The sequence below is a fragment of the Melitaea cinxia genome, chromosome 14 (genome assembly GCF_905220565.1).
Source record: "Melitaea cinxia chromosome 14, ilMelCinx1.1, whole genome shotgun sequence".
NCBI lineage: Eukaryota > Metazoa > Arthropoda > Insecta > Lepidoptera > Nymphalidae > Melitaea > Melitaea cinxia.
Window position 1 is genome coordinate 15,475,285 of NC_059407.1, and position 12,295 is coordinate 15,487,579.

General features: G+C 33.4%; 1 protein-coding gene across 1 annotated transcript; it reads left to right on the forward strand.

Moving 5' to 3' along the window:
* The first annotated feature begins 1,662 nt into the window (after positions 1–1,662).
* Positions 1,663–9,145, forward strand: LOC123659440 (xylose isomerase-like). The gene is made up of 8 exons (XM_045594655.1): positions 1,663–1,741; positions 2,301–2,447; positions 3,032–3,311; positions 3,655–4,104; positions 6,460–6,553; positions 7,191–7,355; positions 8,490–8,575; positions 8,904–9,145. Exons 1-8 carry the CDS (start codon positions 1,663–1,665, stop codon positions 8,998–9,000), a joined length of 1,398 nt encoding a protein of 465 aa, XP_045450611.1. The 3' UTR covers positions 9,001–9,145.
* Positions 9,146–12,295: the final 3,150 nt, after the last annotated feature.

A 12,295-nucleotide genomic window follows, 5' to 3' on the forward strand; every position in this document is an offset into this window, starting at 1 on the left:
AAATATGTAACGATGTATAATCTATGCATATAATAAAATGGTGGTGGAAAGTCAAAACTGTACATTGAATATTTTTTTAAAAAGAATACTTGGGGTGTGATCTACAATCGATACCGATGCCAAAAATATGGTTTTTAGAATTTTTGTCTGTTTGTCTGTATGTAGGTCCGGGATAAACTCAAAAAGTACCGCATGGATTTACTTCAAATTTGGCACGAATATTATTAAGAAGTCGGGTCAACATATAGGCTACATATTATCACGCTATCACCTACGGGGAACGAGCAGTGAACCTTTATTTTTTCAACGCATTCCGTAACAACGCGTAATCTAACGACGCATATTTGAATGTTGTTGTTATTATGTTAATAATAACCATGCTATAAGCTAGCTTCACACTATAAATAAAGACATTCTGTAGTATATTTAGTATCAGCATTGCACCCGTGCGAAGCCGGGGCGGGTCGCTAGTTACCTAAAAAATTACAGTTAGTAACTTATATGAAATATATGCAATGCATGCAATATATTATAGTTATTTAAATATTTTCTTTACGCTGTTCTTTCTTGCATTGTCTCCTCCGCCACTTGACACTCTCTCTCATGACCATTGGTTGACTGGAAGATCTATTCTAGGGATAAGTCAACTATACGTGTAATTTTCTGTATATTCTTTTTTTAGTCCAAAAAATATATACAGTAGATAACGACACTTCTAGGTATTTCTATGGTCTTGCATATTAATGTAGGTGTATAAATATCATATTTAATTTAATAAACGATTCACACTCAACGGAAATACATAATATACAAGCACAAACGCCCAGAAGACGGCAAACACTATTGCCCATACAAATGAAAGCCATGTGCGGGGATCGATCCCGCAACCGTACGACAACCGCGGCCGTAAACCAGGGCTGTGACCGTTTTGCTAATGTGTCAATTTATTTTTAGGGCCTATTTCACCAGTTCTATTACCAAACTGGAACTTAAAAAACAGACCAATGGTGGGTTAACCATCCAACTGCTGGCTTTCAAATACACAGGCCGAAGACGGGCAGCAGCGTCTACAGTGCGACTAAGCCAATCCTGCGGTTACCAATTCGCCTGCCCAGTGTGGTGACTATGGTCAAAACACACGAGTTCGCGCCATTTCTGGCGCAAGAACTTGAGGAGGTCGGAGGAAGTGATATGCGAATATAAATATTTCATAAATATAGTAAGATTCAATGGTAAAAGTGAATAATGAATAAAAGACTTTACTTACGGATACTGTCATTCGTCAAATAGCACTATCCACAACTGGATAAACAGGCCCTTATTATTAACAATGGATATGCGGGGGTACAAATCAGAAACACTTCGACTTTATATAGATAAGTAAAGTAATCTAAGTTTATAAAAACAAAAAAACTGAAGTGAAATCTAAAAGTAGGACGGCCCTTTACCTTTTCATTGTTTTATATACAAAATAAACACATATTAATTGTTAAAACAAACTCGTATTTCGTGCCGCGTTCAGGTTTTAAAACAATAAGCAATCCGACACAATTCCGCTCTGCTGGTTCTATTCACTCGATATTATATAAGATACGTTGCATCCGTCAGTCTGTCAGTTGTTAGAGATTGGTAGATCGTTTTGAAGAGAAAATTTTAGTAATCATGTCGTATGCTCAGCCTGGAGGGAAGAGGCAGAAAGTTCGTGAAGTAAGGGCGTCTGAAAACGTTGATTATTTTCAAGGTAAGAATATTTTGTTCATACCTAACAATTAAGTACTTATTTGAAAATTTTGTTTTAAGATTTGAATGTTGGTGAATAACGTAACGTATTAAAAACAAAATAAAAAACATTATGAAGCAGATGAATTATAAAAATACATTATTTTTATTTTGTTTGTATATATATAATTGTTAGGTAGGTATTTAATGTAAAGGTCTTTCTATATATATGTGAAGTATAGGTATAATTACAATTTTTCAAAAGTCTTATTATATTTGTCTTCAATAAGTGATCTTTTCTTGATTAGATATTTACGTTTTAGAAATTACTTTTGAATCATATATTTATACAACTTTAAATACGTTATCATATTAATAATTACGTTATCTTTAAAAGTATTCTTTAGTAAAAAAAATAAAATAGGTACAAGAAGGTGAAAGCTATTTGTACGCTAATTTACTTTTTTATCTTCGTTTTTTTTTCTTAATATGCTTAAAAAATTATTAAAATTTTTAAATAAAGTATTGTAACAAAATACTCTTTAAAATATATAAAATTCTAAATTTGTAAAATATTTTAGGCATAGAGAAGGTAGAGTACAACAACATGGCGACCTCTACAGACACGAACAGCTACCGTTACTACAACTCCAACGAGAGGGTACACTCCAGGAGTATGGAGGATTGGCTCAAATACAGCGTTTCTTTTACGGAATTTAGATGCAATGGTATGAACTATTTAACATTAAGTATAATAAAAAGTAGTCTAAATTTCTAATTTTTCGTCTTTTGCTTTAATGTAAGCGTAATTTTTTTAATTTTTTTTTGTCTCGGACACTGTCTTGTTTTTGATTTATGGCGCATACCACGCATTCAGTCTGTAACATCCCACTGCTGGCCATAGGCTTCTTTCTCCTTTTTTTCTTCTTCTTCTTTTTTTCCACCACGCTACTCCACTGCGGGTTGATGGATGTGTTCACTATTATGAGTAACGATCGTTATCAGATATTTATGATAACAACCGGGAACGCTGGCTAACCACAAGTACAGACATCGAAACCGGAATGAAATATTTATACAAATACAAATATCCATCCCGAGCGGGAATCGAACTAGCAAATCGTTGGTGTTTTAGGCGACAACTCGCACAACCAAACCAGAGCGGTTGTTAGTTGGTTTGTGGCAAATTGTCTTTTTTATTTGTTTTTAGAACTATTAGACACTTCTTTATATTGATATTTAAAACAAAACAGTCACAATTTCACCGCGTTTTTTTTAATGGCAATACTTATTATGTTTTGTATCCTATTAGGTTCAGACATCCAAGGTAGACCGATTTTCAGCCGATCCTGGGACGACAATACCAACACAATAGACAATCACAAACGTTGCTTAAAAGCGTTCTACGATTTCTGTACGAAACTCGGTATCAAATACTGGACAGCTTTCGATTCGGATTTGGTTCCACAGACAGATAACTGGGATGAGAATAAATCGAACTGGGATGAAATTGTTGAATACATTATGGAATTATCTCAGAGATGTCCAATGAAATTATTGTGGTTGACGCCCGACTTGCATTCACACCCGAGGTAAGTTAACGAATTTTTTATTCAATTAAGGTAGCGCAGATCAGAATAAGTCTTGATCAAAATCTGGAGCAGCTAGGCTGAAGAAGTACATCGACCTCAGAGAAGACCATAGCTCTGAAGCAGTGTTGTGTTCATGTGGTGAGTAAGGTAGAGAGCTCCTGGGGAGAGTCTGGGGTAGGGTCGGCAACCTGTTTGTGATGTTCAGGGTGTTGCAAGCATATGCTACAGTAACTGCACAGCATCGGACGGAACTTGTTTACTATTGGATCTAGCCTTTACTTCATAGAGATTATTATATTAATTAATGAGAATTATTATTTATTACTATATATTTTTATTTTAGATATATCTCAGGTGCTTGTACAAGTAACGAGGCATCAACATTCGTACAAGCCGCGACACAGATAAAGAAATGTTTAGAAATGTCACAACGACTCAACGCCGAATGTTTCCTTCTATTGCCTTACAGAGAAGGCTACAATGCTATCTTCCAAACCGACGTTGCTAGAGAAATAAAACTTTTCTCGAAACTTCTGAAAATAACAGCCGAATACAAAGACAGATTAAACTACAAATGTCAATTGCTCATTATGCCATATTACAGTAATTCTGGGAGAAATTACGGTAGTTATGGCAATCTGATGTGGCAGCCCAACGGAAATTTGAACGGGGATGTACTGTACCGTTATATGTGGGATATAACGAGTTGTTTGTACTTTTTAAAGTTTAACAATTTGGATCGTTATTATAAAGTCTGTACTCCGCCTGGACATCATATGTATATGGCTGGAGTGTAAGTAAATTGCACAGCTGCTAAAATTATAATACTTAAAAATTACCACAGACTAACGTACTTTAAGTAGACCAAGAAAAAATTGTGTACACACGCCCTCGGGTAACAGAATCAATTCAATTAGTTATCGTACAGCTAGCAAGTAAGATTGTGCTTGCAAGTAACAATGTAAATTGTTACTTGCAAGCACAATCTTGTGTATTGTAATTCACAATGTATAGAATAATAGAGTTTTGCACTGCTGCTTCAGCCTGTATTATCCCACTACTGGGCATCGGCCTCTTTCCCCATGTAGGAGAAGGATCAGAGCTTAATCCATCACGTTGCTCCAATGCGGGTTGGCGGATATATTCCCTACTATGAGTAACGATCGCTATCAGGTATACATGATAACAACCGGGACCGACGGCTTAACGTGCTCTCCGAGGCACGGTGGGGAGACCCACAAGGACTGCACAAATACCCAGACCACGGCAAACACCTCTATGGCCAATACAAATGTTTGTCATGTGCGGGGATCGAACCCGCAACTGCCAGCGCAATAGGTACAATCCATGGCTGTGACCGTTGTGACATGGCTGTGAGAGTTTTGCACACCAAGAACATTTGTATGTGTAATTGGTCCTACGAGTTGGATGTTAAGTCGGAGGTAGATTTATGACGTGATTACAGTTCATAATCTGTCTTCAAGAGTTATATATTGGCTACGGCAATAAAGAATATAGCCACCCCCCTCTCTGACCCTGGGTGTCGTAAGATGCGACTAACGGCCGAACCCAATATTCAATCTATCTCTGGTTATGTCCTACTAGAGACAGAAATATCTATCTATCATTCATTTTACTGACCCAATAAACTTGTCGACGATAGGCAATCTTATCCTTCAAAGCTGTCTATCGACGAGAGGGAGGATAGCTTACTAGAGATAACAGTTCGTATGAAAATGACAGTGTAAGCGTCCCAATAATAATAGAGTTCTATCTGTCAGTAACGTTGGTTATCTTTAGTAACAACAATATCCGATCTATAGTTTTCGGGGGATAACTAAGATTTATTAATTGAAAAAGTATTTTCTTTGTTTAAAATAAAATTAATTTCGAGTGAAAAATAATGGCAGACTCAAGTACAAGTAGCAGTTCAAGTGATATTGCTCTTTTGCAACAATTAATTGAATAAAAATAATATGTGTCTTGTGAAATAATACTTACTTTACTCATCTTGTGAATAAAACAAACAATTTGGTGAATGATTGTACCTATAATTTGCAATGATTTGTATAATTTGAATTTTGATTTGTAAAAAAATTATACAAATTCAAACGAAACAACGATTCAATAAAGCGTAATGGCGTCGTAGCGTCTTTTCGTGTCGTGTTAAAACGTTCCGTTACCCGTTCCGTTTACCATGGATTCCATATTAAAATAATATCATTTATTATAAATTAAAAAATCTGTGTAAAAATTAATTTGTCCATATTTTTTATATAACAAGATTACTTTAATATGAATAAAATTTGTATGACAAATTTAAATACTACAAAACATCTATGTAACATAACTGAGGCCGTCTGTGACGCTGCGTATACTGGAATGTAAGGAAGAGCTCAGGTAGCCGGCCTATCTACAGCTAACTGGAGATAGTAGTCCCCTATGCGAATTATTGGGACAACTACAAAGGATAGATAGTTAGTTATTAGCAGTCGATGATAACTACCTATCTCTATCTTTAGATTGAATATTGGGTTCGGCCGTAAGGGATAACACATTTCCACTACCACCTTGGAACTAATAAAGCCGACCGATGGCGGAATAACCATCAAACTGCTGGTTTTGAAATACACAGGCCGAAGACGGGCAGCAGCGTCAATCCGCCTGCCCAGCGTGGTGACTTTGGGCAACACACATGAGTTCACGACATTTTTGCGCGAACTTGTGGAGGCAACTGTCCAGTAGTGGACTGCAATAGGCTGAAGTCATGTGATGCATATATTGTGTTCATAATATAAAGGTTTTACCATGATATATAACTCTTTATTTTAAAGAGAGCTTATTATTATATTATTATTATCTTAGATTTAACTCATTATAATAAAGAATAAGTTGAATCTAAGACATTACTACTATATCCCTACTAATATTATAAATGTGAATGTAAGTTTGTTTGTTACGCTTTCACACGAAAACTACTTGACCGATCATCCTGCAACTTTGTACACATATTCTTGAAGGTATTATTATCGGGTAGAAGCTAGTACTGATATATACCACGTAAGTGTGTCCTTGCGTTGTGTATTTGCTTTTACGTGTGTCGAGTGTTGTTGTTAATTTTATTTATGTATTTTGTTTATCTCCACAGCTACAACATGTTCGGTGGCGTCGTGATAACGAATCAGTTTGACCAGTGTGACAACAAAACCATAACACTGATGATGAAGTGCATCATCGATCAGGTATTTTATTTTTAATAGAAATATCTCAAATATTATCATATGTAATTGTTACTTGAATTGAATAAACCAAGAAAGAACTTGTTTGCCACCAAGTTCTATTAAAACTTTTTTATTATAATGTCAGTTTTTTCATATGTGATGACTCACCTGGACTGAAATAGTTGTGTTGTGTTTAGCAATTAAGTCATAACTTAGCTATTAATAAATAAATCTTTTATGTCACTAAACTACGTCTATCTAGTCTTGTCGAAATTTTCGATCAAGATCAAGATCTTTCTAGATCGTTCCCTAGCCTACATATGTGTGCCTGTTTGTAATTTTAAAATGACTGCTTTTTACTAAATGCATATAGACATATGGATGCAATGGTACATATACTAAAATAACATTTTTGGTGTTGTCTGTTTGTTCCGGCTAATCTCTTAAATGGCTGGACCGATTTTGACGGGACTTTCATTGGCAGATAGCTGATGTAATAAGGGGTTACTTAGGCCACTTTTATTTTAGAAATGTATTTATTTTACAACTCTGCAAACTGAACAATAACTTTTTTGTTTAACTCCACGCGGACGAAGTCGCAGGCACAGCTAGTTGTGTAATATAATAAATATAAAAAAGGTTTATTTTATGTCGCCAGGGTACAGCTCCCCCCGGTGGTATAAACCTGAGACTAGTTCCGAAGCGCGACTGCGACCTACGTGACTTGATGACGTCACAGGTGACGTATATCGACGCCATCGCCAGGGGACTAAGGGTCGCCTGCAATATCATCTCTGAACAAGTTTTCATTAAGCATATTCAGGTAATTATTTCCTTTCACAATATCTCAGTACGACGTTATCTGATTCAACCAGTTAAAATAATATGGTGCTTGAAATACGACGACCTATCGCATGTCGCACCGTGTCGCGTTAGTGCAGCCAAGGCCAATATGGCGGCGCCTATAGCTCGCATTGGCCGTATGGCATTTATATTCTCACTTATTCATGCAAGTGTTCCGCGGTATTTGTGTATTTTTATTCATTAAATTTTTCACTTAGATCGTGGTTTGATAAAACCACACAATTCTTTTTAACCGACTTCCAAAAAAGGAGGAGGTTCTCAATTCGACGGTATTTTTTTTTTATGTATGTTACATCAGAACTTTTGACCGCGTAGACCGATTTCGACAAATTTTGTTTTAATCGAAAGGTGGTGTGTGCCAATTGGTCCCATTTAAATTTATTTGAGATCTAACAACTACTTTTCGAGTTATATCTAATAATGCGTTTTTACTTGACGCTTTTTTCGTCGACCTACGTTGTATTATACCGCATAACTTTCTACTGGATGTACCGATTTTGATAATTCTTTTTTTGTTGGAAAGGGGATATCCCTAGTTTGGTACCGTGATAAGAAAATCAGGATCTGATGATGGGATCCCAGAGAAATCAAGAGAAACTCTCGAAAATCCGTAACAACTTTTTACTGGGTGTACCGATTTTGATAATTTTTAATTTAATCGAAAGCTGATGTTTATCATGTGGTCACATATAAATTTTATCGAGATCTGATAACTACTTTTTGAGTAATCTTTGATAACGCGTAGTTACTTGACTATTTTTTCGTCGATCTACGTTTTATTACTTGTCGATGTATTTGAAGTCGGTTTTTTTTTTCGTTTGCCTGCAAATACAATTATTTTATTTATTAATATTTTATTCTTCAGTTCAGTTTAGTTCAGCTTATTGCAGTTTACGGACATAGGCCTCTCCAACTTAGCGCCAGACATCCTGGTTATCCGCAATCCTCATTCAGCCTACATTCATTGAATAGAACATAACATAAAAGTCTTACCGTTAAGAGCATTCTTTACTAGAAAAGGACATTTGTCGCTATGTGGTTGGGAAGCAAAAATTTAGTTTTAGTGTATGTTGTAAGTACCTTCTTGTTGCAGCAACGCTATGCGTCCTATAACAGCGGCTTCGGTTCTCGTCTGTTGAGCAGCGACGTCTCTATTGAGGAGTGCGAGGAGTTTTACAAGTAAGAATTAATTTATTAAAAACAATATGGGTTATTAAAACCGTGTAGAAATATAAATAACTTTCTCAAAATCTTCTTAGTAAACTTTTCCTTAACTTGTTTTTGTTTATGGGAAAGGACTGTCCATAAATAGCGTCGCGAGAATTTCACAATTTTCTGACCCCTCTCCCGTCCTTGTCACACACAGATGGAAAACACAAATATAGATAGTAACAAAAAATAGGGTGTTTTTTTTTTGTTACATTTTTTCATGAACATATTGACTTAGGATAATTAATCTTTGGATGATTTTTCTTAAAAAAATTAACAAATTATACATTTTTTGCAGAAAAAATCAAGCGCAGGTCAGCGAAATAATGTGTACGAAATCCGAACATTACAACATGGTGTTTCAACGATATCTAGATACCTGTGACCATGTTTGATACACACAAATGTATCTGTTGGTGAAAAATTAATTAATTTCTCTATATAGGTATTTGTAACAAAAAATGACTGTAAACTTTCATGATCATAGACAATTATATTCTAGGATGAAAGTGAAACTGATTCTAATAAAATTTCAGATAGCTATTCAACTTTTTTCGCCGTCACATATTTATCTATCAGATACGTCTATTCGCAACCCGGTAGTCTAAAAATTTTATTTAATCAGTAGAGATCCTTCTCAGGACAAGTTTGAAGGGTATATTTTATTTGCTGCTGATAAAGTCTATGATTACGCATTGGAACAGCGTGGTGGATTAAGTTCTGATCCTTCTCCTACATGGGGAAAGAAGCCTAGGCCCAGCGGTGGGATATTACAGGCTGAAGTCTATGATCATTTGGTCAGTAGCTTCGTAAAAGATTTTTTTTTATCAAACCGTAGTATTGACTCATAGACAATTATTAAAATTATTAGTTATTGAAAGTTATTTTCGTTACGTATAAAAACTCCAACATTCTGTACTGTAAATGCCTAACAACTTAATCTTATTAATTCATAGCAAATTGGTGTATTGAATTTTGTAGCCATCAAAAAATTAAGTACATGAAATACTCGTGAAATATTAAAATAGAAAATTAGTCAATTATCAATAGTTATAATTAGTTATGTAAATGATAAAATTAGTAATTTTATATGTTAGTAAGCTTTTTTATCGACATATATTTTTATATGATATAAATATAACATAGTATCAAAGCAAAATACGTTTATAATGTAAGATTAACTCGCTCTTTTATTAAATAAAAGTACAAAATACAACAATACTTATAAAACATTAACTTTGCAAAGTATAAGTTTTGTTACTCGCACATTATCTGTGATAGCATTTCGTGTTCATAATGTACATAGTATAAGAAATATTACTTGAGACATTAAGGTTAAAGACATGAACCCAAGGTAGACGTAAAAAAAACGAGTGTGCTTTAGACCACACCTTTGAAGTAAAACTTACGAAACGTAACTCTCTCTCTCTTTCTATCTTCATTAACTTATATCTCCCTCTCACCTTCCGTTCGCCTTTCCCGGTCACACTTTTCGTAACGCTCTCGTCGCGCATTCACCAGCTTACTCCTCAAGTCAAGCGCGCGTAAAGAAGTTTTACTTCAAAAAGTTGAATGATGTTTTTATTGTATAAAAAAAAGAAAAATGAAAAAAAAGTGTTAATCTTTAAAAGTTATTTTTAAGAGATATACAGTTCTATAATCTAAATACGTTAAAATTAGTACTTTTAAAGCAATAGACAATGAAAAACTCAAAACATTATTCATTCATTTTATTTCGTATTTTCTTGTTTTTTTTTTTTTGATTTTTTTACATATATTCACAGCAGCTTATTATATTCATATAAAACACAATAATTGTGCTCAAAAAGTAGTTACTTGTCTATAAACCGCTTTCTATATCCAAAAAACCGGTTAGTTTTGCCTACTATGCAAACTACTAGCTTTTTGGATAACGAAACCGGGATTAAGTTACGTCACTAGGATAATGTGGAGTTAGGATAAACATTCCAACTGTGACATCAGTCAAAATTAGTTTTGCCACATATTCAATATATATAGATACTCAAAAATAACTATAATATTAAAAAAAAAAAAATTTAATTTTGACATCCTTTGTAACGGAAATTTACTAAAAATAGTTTCTATATCTGCAGATATAATTTTTTAAATTTTAATAAAAAATAATTACATATATTCAATCTGTGGCTATATTTAAGAAATTTTACAATATAAGCTGACAGCACATTGTGTATACATTTAAGTCGTTCTTTTCTTTTAATAATAGTCTATACATACACTTTTCTATCTTAGGTATAACATTTAAGAATAAATTAGAAAAAAACGACGCACTAATATTAAGTACTGAGAAAATTATCCTTAATTAATTATATTATAAACTAATTTCTTTTACTAATAAATAATAAGAAGTACAAAAAAATATTGCTAAAAAGTAAAATAAATTTGTAAACTTAAAACGAATTTTATTCTTTACGACTATTACATAGTTTTAACTAAAATAATTATATATACACAAATAATAATAATATTTCGTTTCAATTTATTAATTTAATACTGCTAATAAAAACGAAAAAAGACAACAAAATGGCAGCATACGTCGGAATGAGCACAGACTATATATTTATGGATAACACAGTATAAAGACTTTCTATCAAATTTTCTATAATGACAAAGGTTCTATTTTATTTTTTAAATCAAAAAAGATCTCACATTTTTTTTAAACAGTAACAGCGGAGTTATTATCGATTCATCACTGCAGAATATACATCCGAAACGGTGTTAGCGTCACTTTTAAGTACCTGGGTGACCATTGATTCTAGTAATAAGCAATTTTTGGTTTTTATTATATATCTTTATAACTTAACGAAGTTTGTAATCTCTACCGCGCCGATTAATCTTCAACTTGTCTTTTCCATTCCACATTGGATAAAAATTCATACTCTTTTGACACTATTAAAAACCATTTAAATAAATAAATGAACGAAATATTATGTAATGTTGGAGGAACAATAAATTGATCTAGTTGTAGTACTAACTATTGTAAAATTTTGTTTAAAGATATATGTCTATTATTAATACAAATGCATTAAAATTACTTAATACATGTAATTAAAGATCATGTCAAAATAATAATTATTATTAATAATTTCAAAATGACCTGTAATTCAGTTTAAATCAGATCACAACTGAAATAATGTAGAAAAATACAGTTTGTGAGTATCAAAAAGTCCGTCTATAGTTTAGCTTAATAATATAGTTTGATAGAAAGCCCGTAGTCTGCATTTGGATGTATTTTGATATTCAGAACACATGTATAAAAGCACCACGGTTTTTCAGTTTTTTTTTTGGTTTTTCGAACATAATTATGGAAGATATATTTATATCATATGTATATTTTTATACAAGTCTTAAACAATAAAAAAGATATGACTATAAAACTTTTTTACAGAAACAATAACTGGAATATGAATTCAGCGTACATTGTTAAACTAGTGTGTGTTTGTGTGTCTGTATGTGTTTGTTTATGTGGTGTGTGTGCGTGCGCGCAAGTACTTTGTAAATTTGCGACATAGATGAGTGTTAGACAGTATATATTTTTTGTAATGAATAGCTCTGTGTGTATAGTCTGCACGCACATTATATCGTGCAGATGTACCTAAGTATCTTTAGTAGGTCATAATAGTTTTTCTTTTGGGACAGTATTTGCAGAAA